This window comes from Sapajus apella, unplaced genomic scaffold (genome assembly GCF_009761245.1).
Source record: "Sapajus apella isolate SASKATOON/1434 unplaced genomic scaffold, GSC_monkey_1.0 scaffold2, whole genome shotgun sequence".
NCBI lineage: Eukaryota > Metazoa > Chordata > Mammalia > Primates > Cebidae > Sapajus > Sapajus apella.
This window is the reverse complement of record NW_022436942.1, coordinates 58,953,088-58,977,905: the sequence shown is the minus strand read 5'-3', so window position 1 is coordinate 58,977,905 and position 24,818 is coordinate 58,953,088. Positions and strand designations below refer to the sequence as shown.

The 24,818-nt window shown below is 38.7% G+C and overlaps 1 protein-coding gene across 6 annotated transcripts in view; it reads right to left on the bottom strand.

Moving 5' to 3' along the window:
• NR1H4 (nuclear receptor subfamily 1 group H member 4) overlaps positions 1 to 24,818 on the bottom strand; it is an 86,742-nt gene that overhangs the window by 18,833 nt on the left and 43,091 nt on the right. For 4 of the 6 annotated variants that reach the window (XM_032298909.1, XM_032298913.1, XM_032298918.1 and 1 more), the window contains 5 exons: positions 9,775 to 9,927; positions 7,689 to 7,822; positions 6,103 to 6,201; positions 5,671 to 5,770; positions 1,878 to 2,024 (listed from right to left, as the gene is read on the bottom strand). In XM_032298909.1, coding sequence (XP_032154800.1) covers positions 1,878 to 2,024; positions 5,671 to 5,770; positions 6,103 to 6,201; positions 7,689 to 7,822; positions 9,775 to 9,927 — 633 coding nt within the window. The remainder of the gene's footprint in view (positions 1 to 1,877; positions 2,025 to 5,670; positions 5,771 to 6,102; positions 6,202 to 7,688; positions 7,823 to 9,774; positions 9,928 to 24,818) is intronic. The other 2 variants (XM_032298916.1, XM_032298907.1) reach the window with 1 other exon arrangement.

The window sequence follows — 24,818 nt, the reverse complement described above, 5'->3', positions numbered from 1 at the left end:
AGTCTTTAAATTTGGCTGGGCATGGTGGCTCACACCTATAATCCCAGCACTTTGGGGGGCTGAGGCAGGCGGATCACGAGGTTAGGAGATTGAGACCATCTTGGCCAACATGGTGAAACCCCATCTCTACTAAAAATACAAAAATTAGCTGGGCACAGTGGTTCATGCCTGCAATCCCAGCTACTTGGGAGGCTGAGGCAGGAGAATCACTTGAACCCAGGAGGCGGAGGTGGCAGTGAGCCGAGATCGCACCACTGCACTCCAGCCTGGCAACAAAGCGAGACTCTGCTTCAAAAAAAAAGCTCTTTAAATTTGCTTCAGTTAATCATAAGACAATAATACTTTAGAAAGAAAAGATCTTGAGAAGTCAACTCATTCAATCCCCACTCCCAACCCATATATAAAATCTCTCAGGAAAACAAGAATTCATCCTATCTTAAGGATCTCCTAAGACATTGCACAGAATTTTTGGTATTTTATCTCAATGTCTCTTAAGCTTCCCTGTCACAGTGTTACTCCATAATAAGTGAAATACTGAGTAACTTGTGCTATTATTTCGTCTCTTGAGAGGTGGTATCACATAGTGGTTAAGACACAATTCTGGAATTACAGGTATGAGCCACTGCGCCCAGCTGACACAAAGTTTCTGAAGTCAGACTTCCTCTCTGCCATTGGGAAAGTTATTTAACCTTTCTTTGTCTCAGCTTCTTCATCTGCAAAAGGGAATGATAATAGTACATATTCATAGAATATTTGAGAAAATTAGATGAAATCATATATGTATTTAGAAAAGTGTCCAAAACCAGCTGGGTGTGGTGGCTCATGCCTGTAATCCTAGCAGTTTGGGAGGCTGACGTGGATGGATCACTTGAGGCCAGTAGTCCAAGACCAGCCTGGCCAACATGGTGAAACCCTGTCTCTACTAAAAATACAAAAATTAGCTGGGTGTGGTGGCATGTGCCTGTAGTCTCAGCTACTCGAGAAGCTGAGGCACAAAAAAATCACTTGAACCCAGAAAGCAGAGGTTGTGGTGAGCCAAGATCACACCACTGCACTCCAGCTTGAGAAACAGAGCAAGATTCTGTCTCCAAAAGAGAAAAAAAAAAGTTAACTTTGGTTGGGCATGGTGGTTCAAGCCTATAATCCAGTACTTTGGAAGGCGAGGCAGGCAGATTGCTTGAGACCAGGAGTTTGAGACCAGCCTGGGCAACATGGAGAAACCCTGTCTCTACTAAAAATACAAAAATTAGCTGGGTGTGGTGATGCATACCTGTAATCCCAGCTACTCGGGGGGCTGAGGCACAAGAATTGCTTGTACCCAGAAGACGGAGGCTGCAGTGAGCTGAGATCACACCACTACACTCCAGCCTAGGCAACAAAACAAGACTCTGTTGCAAAAAAAAAAAAAAGAAAGAAAAGAAAGGAAGGAAGAAAAGGAAAGAAAAAAAAGTGTCTGAAACCTAGTAAATGACATATAAATGTTGCTATTAAAATGTTTTCTTATTTTACTTTGATACAGATAGATAATAACTGGATACTTGGTCTTTCATACATGAAAATTTTAAATAGTCTTTTTCTTGGCTGAAGAATCAAGTACCTTTATCTTATTATTTAATAATCAGATGAATTTTCTAATCTTTACAAAAGTCTTTTGGTTCTTCATCTTAGTACAGTAAAGAGGGTTGTTTTGGTATTTTGCTATTACAACAGAGATCTTTGAACCAAGCCTCTAGAAGTCTTATCTATTTAATAGCTATCTTCATACTAGGCACAACAGGCATATAACGTTGCATAAGATTGGCAAAGGCCCTGCCTTCATGGAGCACACCAGTTTTGCTCATAGAAACAAACTCTTTACCATTAACCAAATCACTTACCACTATTTCGAATTCTTTCTTCCAATAGGTCAGAATGCCCAGATGGAAGTTTCTTATTGAAAATCTCAGCTGAACGAAGGAACATAGCTTCAACTGCAGACCCTTTCAGCAAAGCAATCTGGTCTTCATGGTCCAAAGTTTGAAATCCTAGGTAGTGGTGATAATCAAATTGGTATCAAGAAGTAACAATATTTTATGATCACCATCATTGCCCTTGATAAAACATTTTCATCAAGTGATTTTGTGGTTGTTTTACAATTGGGTAGTCTAGTTGAGTCCATTTGTACTCGCCGACAAAATAGAGGCTTTGTCTTCATTGGGCAGAATTTATTAAACAAACTGGGCAAAGGGAAATGTCAAGTCCAAGCAGATGCTATATTGTGGCATAGACAGACTTATTCTGATGGAGAAACCCTCAGAAACTAGACACAAGCAGATTTTCTTAGAGCCATTATGTTAATCACATCTGATGTGACAGGGTCAACTCTGCAGTTTAGAAGCATCTACAAGCCAGGAAAAAAACTTTATATGCACCCAGATTATTTGGCTAGCTCATGAGTCTTTAGTCAATCTAAAGAATGGGTAGTATACCCACCCCCCACCTCGACAAAAAAAAGCCAGTCAAAGTCATGTTGATATACCTGCTCTGAACTCAGTACTGCAAAACACAGTGGAGGAAAATCAGAAAAATATGGGAAGAATTGCCAACCTGATGGAATATAACACTGCCTGGAAAATTCAAAGTCCTTATATAGGCTTATATGGTACAGTCCCATCAGCCTTTCTGAACTCATTTTCTACTCCTCATTCCCTCTACTCTTTGTGTTCTAGCCACACTGACCCCCTGGCCCTGCTGTGAGCACACAAGCCTGTTTTTGCCTCAGAGATGAATGTTCTTCCCAGATATTCCCATGTCCCATGCCCCACTCAATCCTGCAATCAAGCCTCTGTTCCAGCATTCCCCAATCTAAAATACACTCCCCAGCACTACTAGTCCCTACCTGCTTTATTTTAGTTTATAGAACTTATCACCACCTGAGATGATATTATAGATTTATTTGCTTATTTGTTAATTGTCTGCCACCTCTACTGGAGTGTACAGTTCTTGTGGGGCAGAGGCTTTGTTTCGTTTTGTTTACTTTTGTATCCCCAGTTCTGATACATAATAGGTACCTAGGAATTATGTGTTGGATAATTGACAGATTGAATGAATGAATGGGAAACAAAATACAGGCTCATGTGCATGAAAGCACACACGCTCACATGAATAGAGATAACACCATCAGGGCCTAAATGGCTTAGAAAAGAACTAAATAGCAAAGAGTGTATAGAGAAGAGAGCAACGCTAAGGATTGAGCCACCATCCTAGAGAATCTAAGAGCTTCTTTGAGGAAAGGGGCCCTGCCTTATTCCCCTTAGCACCCTGGACAGTGCCTGGTACATGCTGTGCTCAAAGAACACTGAATGGAATGACTCAGTTCAGTTTTTCACAAAATATCCCTTCAGTATTGGTATTATATCACTAATATTACTACTTATAATAATGCTATCTCTGTAATTACTATCATTTTTTCCTTCTCAAGGGTTTTTTGCCTTGTATTTCCTTCCATATTTTAGATTTTTTCCTTCTGCTTTACTCATTGAATACACTAATTGTACTCCCTCCCTCAGGAACTAGGCTAGGCACTAAGAATTAAGAGATGCTAAGCTATTGTTATTGCTTTCAGATAACCTACCTTCTTATGAATAAGGTTTTTATTTGTCTTCAATTATTTCTTGATTCAAGACCAACTGACCATTAGAACTGAAAAAATATTTTCCCATAAATAACCAAAACATCTCCCTTTTCCAGTTCTTTCCCCTGCAGTTTTTATGCTGATATAATCCAATTTTTTTATTGAGATTGCCTTCAGCTTAATTAGCATGCAGTAAATTAAATTCCTCTTTCATTTTTAATAAAGCAGTGACAGCATATTAGTGTTTCAATGATAGAACTTTCTCCTCACACTTTATGAGTTTTATGCAGGCCTATGCCTATCTGTGACACATTTAATAAAATAATAGCATAATGCTGGCAAAAAGAAGGCAAATTAACATGTTTAATTAAAATCCTATGTCAGAAGTTATCCTTTGTAATTTAATATAATAGTATTATGCTGCTATACAAGGTATTGATTATACTTTTCTAGACCATGGGATTTCAATACACCAACACTTTTATAAACGCTAAAACAACTGAAACCCATTAGCTTAGATAGCATTAATAATGTGGCAAAAGGAATATGAGGCTGAGATATAAGAAGACGCCCACATTCTAGTTTCTATACTGACACCATCAGAATGACTGTGGACAAGTAAGTCCCTCTCTCTCAACTTACATATATAGCTGTTCCTCAAGCCCTATCATTTTTTGAATCTTTCTTCCTTTTGTTTCCTCTTCTCTTCCCCATTGCTATTACTTTATTTCAAGCCCTATTGCCTGGACTTGTGCAGTAGCATACTACCTGATCTTCCCTGCCCCAGGCCATTTCCATTCAAATTCATCTTATATAAACCTGATTAAGTCATTTCTGTATACAAAAATTTCATCATTTCCCTATGTTAAAAAAAAAAAAAAACCCACCAAAATCTCTATACTGTCCAGGGGCACAGATTAAATTCCTTAGTTAGGCCTTTATCAGTCTGGTACCAACTTTACCTTATTGTCTAATCTAGGAGCCCACCACAGACACTATGCTACAACCATACTGAATTTTCTCTTCCATCTCAAATAATCCTATTCTTGTTCATGCCTCAGTGCAGTTTAACAAACAGATCTCTTGGCCAGGCATGGTTGCTCAGGCCTGTAATCCTAGCACTTAGGGAGGTCAAGGCAGGCAGATCACCTGAAGTCAGGAGTTCGAGACCAGCCTGGCCAATATGGTGAAACCCTGTCTCTACTAAAAATACAAAAATTAGCTGGGCATGATGGCATGTTCCTGTAGTCCCGGCTACTCGGCAGACTGAGACAGGAGAATTGCTTGAACCTGGGAAGTGGAGGTTGCAATGACAGAGATCATGCCATTGCACTTCAGCCTGGGCAACAGAGTGAGACTCCAGCTCAAAAAACCAAATCAAAACAAAAACAAAAATACAAGCAGGTCTCTCAACTTGGAATGCCCCTTCTCCATGCCAACTGGAAAACTTCTTTTTCTTTTAGACTCAACTCAAATATGACTCTCCCTGAAGTCACTCCATCTTTCATAGACACAATTAGCAACCAGTTCCTCTCTGTTCATACAGCACTTCATGTGTATGTGTATGTATGTGTATTTACTACTATTATTATTATTATCACCTTTAACCACTCTCCCTGGAGGTAATAGCTAGGCACTTAGTATAGAGTAGGAATCAACAACTTCTTATTGAAGGAATAAATGAGTGAATGATGACTTTGCAAAGTTTCAATTTTTAATCTATTGATTTGGAAGAACTATTATAAATTATCTTAAGTAACCTTTCCAGTTCTAACATCTTATGTCTGTAGTAATTAGACACGTTAATTTAAATCAGACATGAGATGGTTTTCATCTTACAAAGAAGAGACCTGCCTGTCTCAATGTCACAAGACTATTGCAGAGTATAGCAGCGAAATAAGTACATGTGAAAATACTTGGCAAAATAATCCTGAAAAGAGATCTGATCTCACAGGCATGTTTTGAAAATTCAACAAAACACTGTATGTAAAATAGATAATCTAATCTGTGACAAATATTTAAACTCTTGATAAATATTAACTTTTATTATAAAATACCTGGCAGCTTTTTTGTGAATTCTACAAGAACTTGTACATGATTGGTTGCCATTTCCGTTAAAATGAGAAAATTTTCTTCTGCATTGAATTCTTCTTTTAACTAAATTTTAAGGAAAAAAACACAAATGATTAATAAGTAGATAAGAAAACAATAATTAATATAAAACCATTAGACTAAAGAAAAACAAAGTTTAGATGCTAAAATTTGAAAACCCATCTTACTATTTCTCAGATCTTTGGAGAGCAATTATCATTATCAAGATAGATAGGAGACTTCCTCTTGAATTGTTTAATATTCCTAAGAGTTTAAAAGAATTCTCAGCTCTAATCATTTCAAAGTTACATATTCACATATAAATTGTATCTCCAAGGCAATAAGAGCTCCAGAAAATATTAACTTTAAACCCACATATTTTCAGATATTATACATACAATTTTATTTGTTATTTCCTGAGGCATCCTCTGTTTGCTATATGAATCCATAATATAATGTAGAAGATTCTGTTGATCTGGGGTGAGTTCAGTTTTCTCCTACACTGGCAAGAAAATAAAAGGTGTTAGGGAAGGTGTGAATAAAGCCTTCTTTCTATGTGTGCATTCATCAGGAGGGACATAATAGCAGAAATTACTGAAAAAAAAATCCATAAATACAGCAGAAAATATGAGCTCTAATATAGTGTATAATTTCTTTCTCAGAATCCTTGGGCATGCCATCTCACATTTCACTAAATTTTCCTATATGTAAAATAGTGATAATAAAATATTCCACTTGTATATTTCTCAGGAGTAAATAATAGTCCAGATATGAAGACTATTGAGCTCATTTATGTTGAAAGTCACTTAAAGTTCAAGCTTTAATTATAACCAATGAAAAGTTCTCATATAGTATGACTACTATGGATACTACATTCATATAGTATTGTACATGAATTCCACCTGGAGAAGTCATCCAAGAGTATTCATGTAGAGAAGGGACCAACAAACTACAGCCCATGGACCAAATCTATTGGATTTTATAAAGTTTTATTGAAACACAGTTACACTTATTTGTTTGTATATTGTCTATGCTACTTTTGCACTAAAGGGGCAGAGTTGAGTAGTTGTTGTAGAGACCATGTGGCCAAAACCCTTTAAAGAAAAAAGTTTGTCAACCTCTAAAATAGAGAGTCAACAATCTGGACAATTCAGACCCCAAACATCTCTTTCTCCCTCTACAGCATCTTTTGAAGAATGTGAATAATTTTGTCAACTCTTTGCTTTCTTATACCAAAGTGCTGATAAATCACTATAGCAAAATAATGCTTTTATATAAAATATTTTTCTTAAATAAATACAAAATTACATACTTGTAAAACTAAATATGGATAAAGTTTTCTTTGTCAATAATGTAATAAATATTGAGAAGGGTATGGTTTGAACAATCATATCTTATTAGTTTTTCAGCTAATAACAGAAGAACATTCCATCAAATGTTCTGTGCATTATCACAATGTGTTTGACTAAACATCTTGGAGGCTGTTCCCTATTTTGTCCTAAGTTGCTCAATGGATTTCTTGAAAAATTTGTGACCTCAGTGGGTAGGACTTTTCTCTACTGGTCCACAGATGTGTATTGTATTCATTCTGTTTTATACATTTATAAGGACTAATCCACAACCTCTACTGAGACCACATCCTTCCCAGTTTGAGCCTTTCTTCTCAAAGAGAGAGAAACAATGGTCATCCAAACTCGGTTGGAAAAAATCCATTTGATACACCAAATAATTCCTGCTGGAAAACAGTAGGTATTAGGACTGGAATGAAGTCAAAGAGAAGGAAAACTTTCACTTTTTAGTTTATGCACTGCTATTATTTGAACATTTACATCAAAGCATGTATTAGGAATCCATTTTAATGAACAATTGGACTAGAAGTTTTGCTGTGCCTGTGGCTTTAATTTGAACGTCTCCTGGTCAGCTCACTATGTACCTAGAAACTCACTTCCTGCCAGTCTTGGCAGACACCATTGCATATTATTACCCTGCATGACTTTGTTGTTGAGGTCACTTGTCGTAAGTCACGACCTTCACCGTCTTCATTCGTGGTCTGATCTGCATGCTGCTTCACATTTTTTCTCAGTCGTTTAGATTTACACTGAATTTCAGTTAACAAGCCTAAAAAAATAAACACAGAGACTTCATCAATCACAGAAAGTACTATTGGGTGTGTGGTCATAAAACCACTGATATTACCTGGCCCAGAAGATCCCCTATGCAATGGCATAAAATCAGTTCTAGCCCTTTATGCATTTTAAAAAGAGAAGGTCAAGGTTTGAAACTTAACCTTGAACATGTAGTTTAACGTCCGTGAGTCTCAGTTTCCTCGTGTAAAATGAGAATAATATCTACCTCATAGAGTTTTGTGTAGATTAAATGCAATCAGGTCATGTTTTTAAATGGGCTTTATATAAAGAACTTGTGATATGAAAGCATTGTACAAATGCAAGGTATTCAGTCAATGAAAAGGTGAATGACACTCTCCCTGGTCCTGCCCTAGGGGACCTTGAAAGTTTGTGTTTTAAAACATCCCATTAATATTATTTTCAGCCATGTTTACATACTGTACCACAAGAAGGATATTGAATTTCACATTAAGCACACATAAACTTATTGAGAAAACAAATGTTAACATCCTTTAGGGAAAATTGTTTAATCCTGTTAATTTTCAGAACAGTGCCAATTCTTGAGAATATAGTTAAAAATAAAAATAACCCAAGTTGACTTTAAAAACTGTCTGAATGATCATACAATCAACCTCATTGATTTACACTTAAAGAGAGCTATAAAAAATAATGTAAAACAATCTTCCCTTCATCCCATTTAATGTCCTTACTCTTCTCTCAATGCCAATAAAACTAAGTTCCAGGAATTTCTTTGTACAGGGAATTTATTTTATAGAACCATAAAATATCTGCATCAGTTACTGTACAAGCTTGTGTCTGTAAATATAGACTGCTACCTGTGGCTTCATGCAGAATGTCCTCAAAGCTCCAGTTGGAACAAGTTCATATTTAAGTGATAAGCAATATGAGCTGTATAGGGTCAGAGTAAGTGTTTCCATTGCAAGATTGGATTCCAGCAGCAGCCCCTATTGCAGGCTCTTGTTTCATGTATGCTAAGATGAGATTGTGATCAGCTACTATAAAACTTTCATCCACCCACAACTGGATTATTTACACAGACCTATTTTCCCCCCACCTGGACGCATTATTTCCCTGGGTCCATCCCAGTTGCCCGTACAATTTGGTAACAATAGAATTGGAGTCACCTTCTAAAGGCTTTTATTTCATGTGGCATTCCCTGCCTGAATGCTATCATCCCCTTGGTGACATTTGTTTGTCTATTTGTGTTTTGAGGAGAAACAGGACATATCTCAGAATCTGAGTGGTCTGTAGAATTTTTGCAGAATGAAAAATTAATTATGTTATATACTCGCATGCATTCCAATTTTTGATGAAGATTACAGTTCCTCACAAAGCCAGCAGTTAATACAGTGTCTCGTTATCAGATAGAAGGACAAAATTATATTAAAACTGGGAGTAGTTAATTTCCGGTGTAAACCTATACAAATTGGTTCAAAACTGCACTAAGAGAAGACAGATTCTTAATAAAATGACTTGGTTTAAAACTCTATTTAGACAATTCAGATGCGGTTATACCTTATAAAGCATTCTTATTTTTTTCTACAACAGTGAATCTGTATGTTAATTAAGCAATAAATAAAAAGTATATTAAAATCAAATTTAGAGGAAATATTTAGACTGTCATTCTTTGTAGCTCATTAAAGCATGTTATTTTAACAGAATGTTAATGCCACTAGGGTCCAAGTATAGTTCACTGCAACAAAGAACAGCAACAACAAAGAAAACAGGCGTTTCTTTTGCGTGACTAAAATGCTCTTTAGTTGACAGTTCAGACAATTTCAGTGGTTCATTACCCTTTTCAAGAACTTAGATGGCTTACTAGATTCCTTCTTTAATATGTGAAGTAGCACTCTCGTGATGAGTTACCTGACATCTGTCTCCTTAAGAGATTTTTAGTGAAATGTAATTGCTTGAAGTGGATACCTGTATACATACATTCAGCCAACATTCCCATCTCTTTGCATTTCCTTAGTCGACACTCTTGACACTTTCTTCGCATGTACATATCCATCACACAGTTGCCCCCGTTTTTACACTTGTACACAGCGTTTTTGGTAATGCTTCTCCTGAAGAAACCTGTGGGGAAATCACTGAAAAGTATAAAAAGCCCTCTTACAGCTTCTCAGGAAAAAAAGCACGTTTGGATTGGGAGATGTCAGGACATTTTCTCACAAACTGCTAGGGAGCACCCAGGTCATCTTTGAGCATACCAGTGACAAATACTTTATATGACACTGTGTTGTCGAGGAGGCTGCTGTTTTTAATTTATCTCTCAGAAATAAAGACAAGTTTGAATTATAGCCTCTCTTAAAAAATGTGAATTTGTTTTCTAAGATAAATTGCTTTCATAGATCTTTACTGGAGGGATAATTCTATGCCAATGAGTGCTAAGTGTTGACGGTACAAAGTCAAACAAGAGTTTTAAGCCTGGCTGAGGACAAAGACACACAAACAGCTAAACAAGTGAAATTACATGTTGCATGGGCTCTAAAAGCTGCACTGTGGCAAAGCAAACATACAGACTCCTCAGTTTGGGGTGAAGAGGTCAGGACAGGAAGTGAGCATTGAGCTAAGTTTTGGAAAGTGAGTTGCTGTTAACCAGGCATTCAAGGAGAAAATTGCACTGAAGGTTTCAATTCAGTACTTAATATGCCATCCTGGCCTAATAATAAAAATGCCAACCTTGAGCTAAAAGCACACATCTCCCCCGAGAAGGCATAGCAGGCTGTTAACAGGTAAGATGCCTAGAGTGAAGAAGGGAGGTAACTGGCTTCAGCTCTGCTTCTGCATTTCCCCAATTTCTGCTTTTTCCTCCATCTGACTAACCATAGTTCCTGACACTTACAGAGTTGAGGAGAAAGTGTTGCATATTGAGAGGACTATGAGAGATAAGAGAAAAAATGACAGGAAGGCGCTTACTTGCGTAGTATTGCCATCAACTGGTTTGTGCATAGCAAGTTTTCAAAGTTGACTCTTTCTCCATTAGGTTGGGTCCTTTAGAACATTTTTTTTTTTTTTTGAGACAGAGTCTTGCTCTGTCGCCCATGCTGGAGTGCAGTGGCACAATCTTGGCTCATGCAGCCTCCACCTCCCAGGTTCAAGTGATATTCTTGCCTCAGCCTCTGGAGCAGCTGGGATGACAGGCGCCACCTACCATGCCCAGCTAATTTTTGTATTTTTAGTGGAGATGGGGTTTCACCATGTTGGCCAGGTTCATCTCAAAGATCTGCCCACCTCAGCCTCCCACAGTACTGGGATTACAGGCATGAGCCACCGTACCTGGCCTCATCTGAACTTTTTTGATAAGGGCAAATACGTCTCTAGTCTAGCCTATGGTATGTGGTCCCCTTCAGCATCTAGTAATTTGGCAATTCACTCCACAGTTTTTACACGGAGGTGACTCCATGTGGTTCTTTTGACATGGACTTATGATAACCCCATAATGGCTTTCTCTGATCTAACAATCTCTGTGGAGCAGAGAAATCTCTCCCACTTATCCATTAGCAGTCAGCCACCTGGCTTTCTGCCTTTCAACTTCTCAGGTGAAAATCAGACACAAAGTCCCCATGTCTGTCAGCTTCAGGGGATACATGCCAACCTACTCAAGTGATCGTCTTGAAGACTCTTTCTTTGGGCTTGGGGCAACAGGACCTCCTTTAGTATATATTTTGGAAGCAAGAGGAGAAACCATTTTCCAATTCTCACAAAGTTACTACACGTTCCAGTGGCGGCCTGAGGGATAGACACTCCCAGTTCCAACACTCTCCTTTGCAGTAGGGATGTAAGATTCACACAGTACGCTAGTCATATGCTCCAAAATCTTTACAAGACCTCTTACAATTTCCAACTCCTGATCTCTTCATTTCCTCAAAATAAGTGAAATGTTTAACTGGTTCTTGAATATTGAATATCCACTGTGAAATTTCTGCCAGATGGGCTCACCTTGGAATGTAAACTCTAGTGTCTTCATGCCTCTGTCAAAATTGAGATTTTAACAGACTGTTGGAATAATATCTAATATTTATTAAGCACTTAGTTGCTATTGTTTGAACTACTTTACCTTCATTTACTGATTTAATTCTCACATCAATTTTATGATGAAGATAGCATTATTTGTCCCCATATTATAGATGAAGAAAAAAAGGTACAGAGAGTTTAAGTACCTTGGCCATGATCACATGGTTAGTTGTCGGCCAGGAAGGTTCAAACGCAGGCAGTCGTGCACTAAAGCCTGTACTCTTAACTACTACATTACAAATGCCACCCTTGGATCACAAAAGAGTAAAATAATTTACTGTTAAGTACCAACTATCTGAAAGCTGCATTCTCTGACCTGGGAAATACCAAGATGAATAAGACATTCCTTGTCTTTAGAGTTGCATACTTAATTGGAATAAACAGAAGTAAATTTACAGCATAATACATAATATGAGTGGTAATATAGTCAACAAATAATAAATTATTGGAATATAGAAGCAGGTCCATACCATATCCTTGTAAACGTTGTGCCACATTTGAGGAGGAGAGGCAGCAATTGCATCGCACCCATGTAGAGCTGCATATTTCTTATGACAATTTTCCAACAGAGGACACTTAAAAATTGTTCTAACAAGGTAAGTATAATATGATGATTTCCCAACTGCTAGAAGTCAAGCACATTGTGTAGACTGGGAGTGATCCTGATTAATTCAGAGTAGCCAGACAGAATCAGGGAAGGGTCTGTGAAGGAAATAGAATTTGATCTGGGCCTTAAAGAATAAGTAAGGCTTTAGAAACATAGCCCATGAGAGAGGAAAGACATTCAGAAAAATGAGCAAACACGGGTGTTATGAAAATTCCAAAAAAGGGTAGATACTCCATCTTGGTGGTGGTAGGGTAGAGTGCAGAGAGAACTAGTGGGAGATGGTAAGCAGTGGTAGTAGGAGCAGAATGTGAGTACGTGTCCTTGAATGCAAGGCACAGAAGTTGAGTCTTTGCCATATTGAAAGAGAGACACCATTAACGGCTTTGACAGGGGAGAGTATGACCTAACCTGTATGTTGGGAAGCTCCTCAGAGCAAGGTGAAGAAACGTGGAATGGGTATTAGAGACAGGAGACTATTGCCATAATACAACTGAGAGGCAACCAATGCCTGAACTGAAGTGGGATAGAATAGAAAGGAGGAAACAGAGACAACATCAGGTTGGTAACTCATGAAATATAAAAACAGAGGCTTAAGGAAAAGTTAGAGCTGTCAAGGTTAAGAAAGTCATGGACTTGCTTGTGAATTTGTCAGCTGGTGTAAATTTCAGTAGGAAAGATCTTAACATTTTCCTAAATGTCAAATCCAACCAAATAAAGTCTAAAAAAAGACTTTGTGCTACAGATAAGTGTTGATATTGAGAGAGCAAATACCAAAGCGTGCATTTTAAAAGACTAAAAGCAAAAAGAGGACTTTTTTTCCTGATGCCAAATCATGACCTCAATGTCCACTTGAGCCTACATGAGTCAGTCCTCCTACTAATAATCTTCTGCCCCTCCCAGGAATGATTTCCTTTAAAACTGTCATAGATACTGACAGACAGCTTAATAGTTAACAGATCTTTCTTCCAAGATGAGTCAAAGGAATGGTGCCGTGCGTAGAACCATTCTGCAGGGTTTATTGACTCTGGTATTAACTGAAAAAGAAATCATTATCATCTCAATAGCTGAATTAATTAGCTTTCACTCTGAGATAGCAACACAATATTATCATTATATCATTTAAATATGGGTACATATACTGTATTTGTGCTTATGCAAATCTATCCATACACATACCTCTGCCTCTGTCTTGCTCTTTCTTGTGCATATTCAACAATGCTCATATCAGAAAAGTCATTTGAAAATGAATGGAAAGGAAATTCACTGAGGAACAGAGACTTGCTGGTAATACAGGATGAGTAGACAGGGTTGGCATTGCCATCTGGGGAATGTGTAGCACCAGTGGGATCCCTGGGGTAGCAAGCAAATAGCTAGAGGATGGTATTTCTACATGCATTACTCAATTCTGCAGAATATTGCACACTCTGCTTTTCTCTTCTTTTTTTTTCTGAGATGAAGTCTCGCTCTGTCACCCAGGCTGAAGTGCAGTGGTACAATCTCAGCTCACTGGGTTCAAGCAATTCTCATGATTCTTTATACAGGCGGAAGCCACATACCACACCCTATTCTCAAGTCATACACACATGTACATACACATCCACACACCAGACTCCAGTGGCTGATACTGGTAGCCACTGATACTAGGCTACCCATTACTTTGCAATCAATAAAATAATGAGTGATGTTGTCAAACTTTAAGGGTCTGCAAGCTTTTAAAATAGCAGCAAACCCACAGAGGTGAGTAGCTAGAGATCTTTCCATATAAGATGACCTAAAGAGAAATCGTTTCTAGGTCTGTCTCCACTTATATAGAACTTATTTTGTGCCAGACACTGTTCTAAAATGGTAAATGGTAGTTCATTTCCTATTCATAACAATCCAGTGAGGCAGATGCTATTATTATCTCTTTCTTACCAAAGAGGAGACTGAGTTACGAAGAAGTTAATTTGCTCAAGGTCCAGCAGAAAGCAAATGGTAGAGTTCAGATTTAAACCTTGATGGGCTCACATTCTGTGCTCTTTTTATTTTTTATTTTTTTAGACAAGGTCTTGCTCTGTCGCCCAGGGTGAAATGCATAGTGCAATCATAGCTCACTGCAGCCTGAAACTCCTGGGCTCAAGCGATCTTCTCATCTCAGCCTCCTGAGTAGCTGGGACTACGGGTATGCACCACTATGCCCAGCTATTAATAATTTTTAAATTTTTTGTAGAGACTGGGTCTCACTCTGTTGCCCAGACTCATCTCAAACTCCTGGTCTCAAGCAATCTTCCTGTCTCAGTCTCCCAAAGTGCTGGGATTACAGGCATGAGCCACCATGTCCAGCTTACTTTGTGCTCTTAACCATCTTATCCTGTCTTTTTAGTAGGAAGTTTACATTTAAAAAAAATTTTCTTGAGACATAAATCTCCCCATGTTTCACACAGCATGGCAAGTGCCCAGCTCACAACAGAATTGTTACCTTCCCCAATTTGAGTTCATAAATGAGTGTTTTGCAATAATTGTAGGAGCATTAAGATGAAATAATAACTGATAAAGTTATTTATGTGTGCTTTGTTCCTGTTCCTAATGCTTTTTCATTTTCTTTTCCATCCCAAGAGGGCAGAAACTCTTGTTCACATGCTGGGACAAAAGCTGCAATCTTTCTCTCTAAATAAAGATAACTCTCACATAGGATTTTTTTTTTCAACCTCTAATTTAAAATGTTGTATTGGATCATCTCAAAGATACTGGAGATGGAGATCAATGCTTGTAGAATTGGGGGAACCGGAAGCTTAACTAGAAAGGGGTTTGGAAAACTTTCCCAGAGCCTGGGAATGGGATGCGTCTGATAGATTCTGTGAATATTGAACCAGCACTAATAAAGAGCCCTTAGAGGGGTGACGGATACAGCTCTGAGATGAGGACCAGGAAGATACTGAGAATCATGGCCTGAAAACCCTGGGATGAGATGTCCATGCTGGACTGTGGCTAATTTCACTTTCAAGGGATCAATTCCAAGTTGATCCACTATTATCATTATATCATTTAAATATGGGTACATATGCTGTATTTATACTTAGGCAACTTAAGTTGTTCACTTTCAAGGGATCAGTTCAAAGTTGGACACAATCCTGAGGTGTGTGAATGATCCTGGAGGAAGGAGTATTCTCAAATATAGACCAAATGAATTTCACATTAGCAGGGAGAGTTATGAGCTTAGAAGAGATTAAATCTGATTTAGAGAAATATAGTAATATAACATGTCTTACACCTAGTCCTACCAGTTCAAATCACAGAGGATTTCTGAAGGGTTATGCATAATGCAAATAGAAGACATAGAGGTGACTACCTAAAGAACTAACTGAAAATGAACTAAATGGAAATGAAAATACAATTTATCAAAATTTATGGGATGTGTCAAAAGCAGTGTTTACAGAGAAATTTATGGCATTAAAGTGCATATATTGATTAAGATCTAAAATCAATAATCTAGGCTTTCACTTTAGGAAACTAGAAAAGAAAAAATTAAATCCAAAATGAGAAAAAAAAAAAAAGGTAAAAGTTACAGCAGAGATCAATGAAATTGAAAGCAGGAAAATGACAAAGAAAAGTCAAAAGCCTGTTTTTTTAAATAGATCAATAAAAATTAATAGATTCAATAAAATATATCTATAAAAGTAATAAATCTCCAGCAAGACTAACCAAGAAAAAAGAGAGAGAGAAGGCACAAATTGCCAATATCAGAAATGAAGGAGAGGCCCATCGTTACTAATCCCATGGACATTAAAAGGAAAATAGGGCCAGACGCGGTGACTCACACCTGTAATCCCAGCACTTTGGGAAGCTGAGGTGGGTAAATCACGAGGTCAGGAGATCAAGACATACTGGTCAACATGGTGAAACCCCATCTCTACTAAAATACAAAAAATTAGCCGTATGCGGTGGCATGCACCTATAGTCCCAGCTACTCGGGAGGCTGAGGCAGGGGAATTGCTTAAACCTGGTAGGTGGAGGAGGTTGCAATGAGCCGAGATTGCACCACTGCACTCCAGCCTGGGCAACAAAGTGAGACTGCATCTCAAAAAAACAAACAAACAAACAAACAAAAATGAACAACTCTAAGCCTGCAAAGTTGATAACTCAGATGAAATTCCAGGAAAGATATACCCTACCAAAACTCAACAAGGAGAAATTAATCATCAAAATAGGACTATACTTAAAGAAGTTGAATCAATAATTAATAACCTAAAACAGAAAGCAAAAGGCCCAGATGGTTTCACTGGTTTATTCTGTCCAACATTTAAAAAAGAAATGATATCAATTCTGTACAATCTCTTTCAGAAAATAGAAGCAGAGGGAACACTTTCTAACTTATTTTATGAGGCCAGCATTACCCTAATACCAAAACTACACAAAGACATTATGAGAAAGGAAACTTACATATTCATATCTCTTTTTCTCATTTTTCTTTTTAAATTTAGTGTGTTAGCATTTGTTTTTGTTTATTTTTATTTTTTCTCTGGCATTGTGTTTTGATTCGATTGTAAAAATTAGGTCATCAGGTGGACTTTGAAAGTTATATTCTTTTTTCTTTCTTTTCTTTTTTTTTTTTTTGACAGAGTCTCGCTCTGTCACCAGGCTTGAGGGTAGAGGCATGATCTTAGCTCATTACAACGTCCACCTCCTAGGTGCAAATGATTCTCCTGCCTCAGCCTCCTGAGTAGTTGGGGTTACAGGCACACACCACCACGTTCAGCTAATTTTTTTTATTTTAGTAAACACAGATGATCTCGATCTCCTGACCATGTGATCTGCCTGTCTCAGCCTGCCAAAGTGCTGGGATTACAGGCGTGAGCCACTGCGCCTGGTCAATTTTCAATAAATTACATGAGATATATGAAGTTTATCTCTTGTAATTTCCAGAATATAACTTCCAGCCAGAAGTTATATTCTTTTAAGATGATTTGGACAAGCTTTTCATCAACTTTTCCCAAATTTGAGTCTACCTTGGAACACCTCTACTCTAATCCCTATCATCCAAAATACTGCAGGACCTCTCATGCATCTCTGCTGAGGATACCCATATGGACAACTACTGGTTCATCAAGACCATCGACAAGGGTAACTGGGCTACCATGAAGTTGGCCTGACACATCCTAACCAGGAAAGAGGTAGCTGTGCAGATAATTGATAAGACCAAATGGAATGCCTCCAGACTCCAGAGACTGTACAAGAACTGCATATGGCAGCCATGGCAGGGCTGAGAGAACGCTATGCAGTGGAAGTTGGAGGTGTGCAAATTGCTTTAGAGATAGCTCAATCCGTTTCCATTTAAGCATATATCCCACACCTCCAAGTCTTTTAAAAGCACTGTCTCCAAAAAACTTATGAGTTTAAGCTTTGAAAGGCTGCCAGGAGCCACAAGGGAGACAAGAGAAGGGGCAGCCATTCTCCCCATATCTCCAAGCCTTCCACCTCAACATTCCCTCTTCAAAACTGCAGAGATTGGAGAGGTGTGTCCCCCGGGGCATTTCTTCTCACCAGGCGCTTCTTTTTTTTCTTCCATGTTTGTTGGGAGGGAAGATGGTACTACAGAAGTAAATAAAGACTATCCACACAACAAAAAAAGAAACAACAAAATACGAAAAGCAAAGAAAACTGAAGTGGTTCTTAGGGGTTGCCTCTAGGAGCAGGTGGAGAGGGTAGGGGTGGGCCCTTTTCCTAATGATATACCCTTCTTACCATTTTACTTTGGAATCATGTACACTCATTGCTTTGACAAAATGCTTATTAAGTGATGAAGGAGTCTAAAGGAGCAGAAAACAAAAACCCACTGACACCATCAGACCTACTGGGTGTCTGCTGAGAGGATGAGGACAGGGGTTACGATCCTCTGCTGGAGCTTGGCTTTGCATATCGTCAATGACCATTTAAAGTGCCAGGTAGACAAACCCCCAGAAGCTGGTGGCTCACAGTGACCAGCACCTGCTCCCCAGCATCTTCCCTGGGGTTCCTTGGGGTGTGCCGGGTTCCTAACAGGTGAATTCCAGCACTAGGAAGTGCCTCCTGCTACTTGTAGCTGCCTGAGCCCATGTGGATTCCTTTGCTCTGTGGGGCAAAACCCTTCACCTCCAAACTGCTGCTTAAATGACTATTTCCATTTTTTCTTGGGTATAGATTTGTAACTTTTCTCATTTAGTAATTTATGCTTTAGGAACTTTCTTTTAATCATTACTTATACATATTGCTTATATGTTTAAACATTTTTTCTTGTTTCAATCTAGTTTTTATTGTCTTAGTTTGTCTTGCCTCATCACCTATGTGTTTACCTGAAATATCAGTTAATATCTACCAAAATCATCTTGTTACCACTGCATTTTTCTATATATTCTTTTGGATACTCTTTTATTGATTTTATATTTCTTAATATTTTTGTTTGCTTGACTGTTTTCTCTTTTTATCTATTTTAGCTCGGTTACAGGGATTGTTTTCCTGCTTTTGCTTCAAACGGTGGCTATGAAGGCAAGAATTTGGTCTGGTTTGCTCACCAAGGCATCTCCTAAGCTTAGAATAGAGTCCGGCATACAAGTTGGTATTTAATAATATTTGCCGAATAAAGAATTGGCCTAATTAATAGGAAGAGGGAGAGTTTTGAAAACAGTGTATGACCCAAACTGGGGAGGCTGGATGAACAGAGGAATCACACGTAAGAATTCATCAACAAAATAATAACATCTAATGATTACTGAGCACATAAGAGTGCCAGGTACATCATGACTAAAACCCCAAAAGTGAATGCAACAAAAACAAAAATAATTAAATAAGTGGGACCTGATTGATTTAAAAAGCTTCTGCACAGCAAAAGAAATAATCATCACAGTAAACAGACAATCCACAGAATGGGAGAAAATATTTGCAAACTATGCATCCGACAAAGTACTGGTATCCAGAATCTATGAGGAACTCAAATAAATCAACAAGGAAAAAAACAAGTAATCTCATCAATAAGTGGGCAAATGACACAAACAGACATTTCTTAAGAGAAGATATACAAATGGCCAACAAACACATGGGAACATGCTCAGTATCACTAATCATCGGGGAAATGCAAATTAAAATCACAATGAGACACTACCTTCTGCAATAATGTCCATTTTTTAAAAAATCAAAAAATAATAGATGTTGGTATGGATGTAGTGAAAGGGGAATGCTTAAACACTGTTGGTGGGAATGTAAATTAGTACAACCTCTTTGGAAAACATAGGGAGATTTCTTCAAGAACTAAAAGTAGCTCTACCCTTCGATCCAGCAATCCCATTACTGAATATCTACCCAAAGGAAAAAAAAAAAGTCATCATATGAAAAAGACATATGCACATGTATGTTTATTGCAGCCCAATTCACAATTGCAAAGATATGTTACCAACCTAAGTGCCCATCGACCAATGAGTGGATAAAGAAAATGTGGTATATATATATATACCATGGAATGCTATTCAGCCATAAAAAAGAATAAAATAATATCTTTTGCACTAACTTGGGTGAAGCAGAAGGCCATTATTCTGAGTGAAGTAACTTAAGAATGGGAAACCAAATGTCACATGTTATTACTGGGAGCTAAGCTATGAGTAGGCAAAGGTATACAGAATGTATAATGGACTTTGGAGACTCAGAAGCAGGGAGGGGAGAGAAGTGTTGAATAAAAAGCTACATATTGGATAAAATGTATACTACTTCAGTGACAGGTACACCAAAATCTCAGAATTCATCACTATACAATTCATTCACGTAACAAGAAACTGCTTGTACCCCAAAAGCTATTGAAATTTTTTAAAAATACTTTTAAAAAGAGTGCCAGGTACAGAGCTAGACATTTTAAAAACAATATCCCATTTTTTAAAATTCACAATAACCCAATGATCACAGTAAGAATATCAGGGAATTATTGAGGATTTACCATTGCGATGAACCATGTTAAGTCCTTTATACACATCAATTTGTGTAACCCTCATTAGAGCCTATAGATACCTGCTTCAAAAGACTGTCCTGAAAATTAAACAAATTAGTACATATGAAGACCCCCAGAACTGTCCCTCACATAGTAATCACTTGATATAGGTTATCTATCAATATGATTATTACTATCATCATCACCACATCACCAACATTACCATCATCACCATCACCATGACCATCACCATCATCATCACCATCATCATCATCACCATCATCTTCTCATCCTTATTATCATCTTCATTCTTGTCCTTATCTTACAGGTGAGGAGTCTAAAGCTCGGAAAGGTTAAGTAGTTTAGGACACGTGGGAAGAGAATCAGCTGGGATTGGAATCCATGTTGCTTGCCTTAAGGGTCCGTCTCTTCCCACGATTTTCATAACACTTACTGCAAAAGGCTTCCAATGGAGTGAAATAGTTTGGATCCCCATCTTACATCATACTCCAAGATAATTTGACCTCTAGAGTTCATTAGGATCATTATTAAATTGTATAAAATCAGACCTCACTTGATCTTAGTTTATGTAAAGATCAGGGCTCTTCAGCTTTCACAAATGTCCATAAACACAGGATCCTTTGGAAACACTACATCTATTCTATACTGGAATAGTCTCAATAATTTTGGAAGCTTTTTTAAAACTTCAGAGCCAAGTCTAATGCTGGTTCATGATCTTATACAAACATATATTCAGAAAGGCAGTAGGGTCACTCATTTACGCAGACTGTATCTTTTAAGAATTCTACTATTCTCTCTCTGATATGTGTAGATTCTCTTGGCATTGAAATGTATGTGACAGACACTGACCTATTTGGAAATGCAGCCATTTGAATTTCAGTCAGATGCTGACTGGTTTTGTTAGCTGAGGTTTGAGGTTTGAATAAAAGTTCATTCAGACATTAGCACACTTCCATATGCTGCATTGATAACTGAGGGCAAAAGAAAGCTCTTGATTTAATCTAGTGCTGAGAAAGCGGCAGTCATTGTCACTCTATGTGATGCTCGCGTTCCTGAGTTATTACTTAAAAAAATTGAAAAACATAATTTCTCTCATTGATGCCATAAATACTAATGACAAATAAAAACACAGAGACAAGTTAAAATATTTTTAATGGAACCAGATAAAGAGACCAATGAAATGAGGAAATTGAACCCTAATCTTTGTTCTGTTTCTAAGATTTTTTTTTTAACTTCTCTTGTGTTGTATTTGTTTTAAATATCACAGGTCTGACAGAGCATCAGTGAAATCCTAAAGAAGGAGATCTGGTAAATTCTAAAATATAATGTAAATCTTGTACAATCCACACAAATGCCCTGCAAAATAGATCATATCCCATTTTGCAGATTTCAGGCTCAGAGAAAGTATGTGTTGTGTAGTCTTAAGGATTAGCTAGCTTTACATCTACTGCACCTCCCTTCTAGTCTAGTGCACATCCTATTAACAAAGAGGCAGGAAAATAGAATATAACCTTGCCCAGGCTCCGTTTGCAGCTAACATGGTGGATATGATTTAAGCTCTGCCATAGAGATGCCCTTGTAAGACATTTGGAAAGGGGAAGCAAGCTGTTCTGCTGTTTCTACTGGTAAGCGGGATCGTGGAGTTTTGCTGTGGCAGCATCCTGGCTTCCAGTTGCTAGCTTTGAGGGTATTGAAAGGCAGGGTGCAGGATATTCATTGTTTGTAGGTGCAAATATGGCAGGCAAGCCCCGGCTCTGGAGCGACTACAGTAAAGGCAACTTCTGATCCCTAAATGGCAGCTGAGGTGGTGTCTTCCTGAAGCCAGCAGTCCTGAGGTGGCTTCCTGAGTCCCCAACTTCTTGATTGTGTCAGAAGAGCAACCAGCAGGCCAGTTCTGCAGTGTGGCTCTGAGCATCTCCTGGAAACTTAGCATAGATCCTACTACTCTGACTCTTCCAACTTCTGTATTAATTTCTTTCTGCTTGAAATGTTGGTTTCTTTTATTTCATTGAATGGTAACCAGTAAATATTAAGTAACTTGTTTATTCAGCCAAGAAGTCCAGAGCCTAGATTCAATGTGAGCTTGTCTGCCCCCAAATCCCATACTCCCTTTGATGGAAAGTTACAGAGTAAAATTCACTTTGCATCTTTTGAGTGCAGCCATCCAAGAGATATGCACAGGGGAAGTGGGTGGCGGGTCGGTTGGGGGAAACCAGGTTGGTGGAGCAGCTCTCACAAGACCTGCAGGCATGAGACATTGGTCCTCTCAATGGCACTCCACCCTATTCTGTCCTTCCCCTCTGGTTTTCCTCACATCCCTTCCTCATTCCTCCATTCACTAAGCTAGGATAATTTCCATTTGTTTTCACAAGAGAACACATAAAGAACATAAAGGAGCCTATTTTTGGTTTTTCAGTCACCAGAACTTAAGCCTCCAATTCCTAAAGACTAGATACAATTTATTCAAGTTGGGAGGAAGCAGACAACAAAAGAGGAAGTCAAAGAGGTAAGACATATTAGGTACCTGAGAAGATCCTGAGCTCTGTCCCTCCCACCTCCCTATCCTCAGACAGAATCCTAGGATGGGTGGATTGAGAGATGATAGAAACTCCATGTCATTTGGCATCCTAGAAGACGGGGATTCTTGTGCCTTGTCCTGGGTAGAGCTGGAGAAATCCCCAGGGTTCCCTGCAGCCAGCACGACACAGAGCAGATGAAATGGCTACATGGTTCTCTGGGCAGCCAGGCATCCCAACACAGCACTGAAGCCACATCAGAACCCACCTGCCTGAGTTGAATGAAGGAGACAGACAGGACCAGATGTAATGGAGGAGTTTGCTCAGGACCCAAGGATGGTACCACAGAGACCTTCCCTACTGGTGACTGAAGACCAAATAGAAGAGCACTCCAACAGATTTCAGACTGTGTCAACAGCTGTGGCACCATGCCCCACCCAGCCCCACAGCTGGGACCAGAGCGCCACTCCCCAGTGCCCAATCCCTCCACAACCCTACCTTAATCTTGGTACTTAGACGAACCCCCAGAAGAATTTTGGTGGGGGTGAATGGAATGATCCTGAATAAAAAAGTAAAGGTTCCACCAGAGCTTGAGACTGAATTAAATATAATTTTACAAAATAAGATTACATTTCTCGCATCTAAGAGCTGTGAGTTGAGTCTTGTGCTCACTCACTATACAACTTCCAGTTAATTTGTACACTGATTCTTTAGAGTCATTGGTCAAGGCCAGGTGCGGTGGCTCATGCTTCCAGTCGCAGCACTTTAGAAGGTCAAGACAAGGGATCACTTGATGTCAGGAGTTTGAGACCAGCCTAGCCAACATGGTGAAACCTTATCTTGACTAAAAATATACAAATTAGCTGGGCATGATGGCAGGTGCCTGTAATTACAGCTACTTGGGAGGCTAAGGCAGGAGAATTGCTTGAACCTAGGAGGCGGAGGTTGCTGTGAGCCGAAATCATGCCGCTGCATTCCAACCTGAGTAACAGAGCGAGAGTCCGTCTCAAAAAACAAAACAAAACAAAACAAAAAAAGTCATTGGCAGCAAACTGCATTCAGCCCACTGCCTGTTTATTTTACTTTATTTTCCTGCCTATTTTTGTAAGAAAAACTTATTGAAACATAGCTAAGCTCATTTCTATGTGGCTGCTTTTGCCCTCTGGTAGCAGAGTTGATTAGTTGCAGCAGAGGCTGCTGTGGTGTGAAGCCTTAACTTGTTACTGTCAGGATGTTTACAGAAAAAATGTGCCAACCCCTGGTGTAGAACATGGGCCCTGCCTGGCTCCAACCCGTCCTCTCCCTTGCCTACTTGTCCTTTTCCTGACACCATGAGACAAAGTCTCAAATGAAAATCAATGGAAAAATTCTTTCTCCTTCCTAAACCTCCCCAAAGGTTTGCTCTCCTCTGACTACTTTCTCCGTCTCCTTGCTTTCTGTGATCCTGTACTTCCTTGTAGACTTCTGTCTCTGGCTTCTTCTATTCTATATCCTTTGTGGGCTTCTCTTCCCCTGACCACCTTTAAGATAAGTGTATTGTAGGGTTGTCCTTGGACCACTAGTCTCAGTATATTTACCCTGCCATGCCACAAAACTCTTCTCAGGTGGGCCAAGTATCACTTGGCCATAAGCACAGTTCACAAGACAGAAAGACAAATTCACCTCTAAGGAGGCAAGCCATCCAAGGTTAATGACTTTAGGGGTTCATTCCCTTGGCTGAAACAATACTGATACCTTAACATCTAAATGGACTGCTTGTCTTTCTTCCTCTGGCCACTGAATTAGTCAATATCACCCTTGAGCAAACAACTGAAGGGTAGAATGATCACTTAGTAAACAGCCAATAAAAGGCATCATAGCCTAGTGGTCAATCATGCAG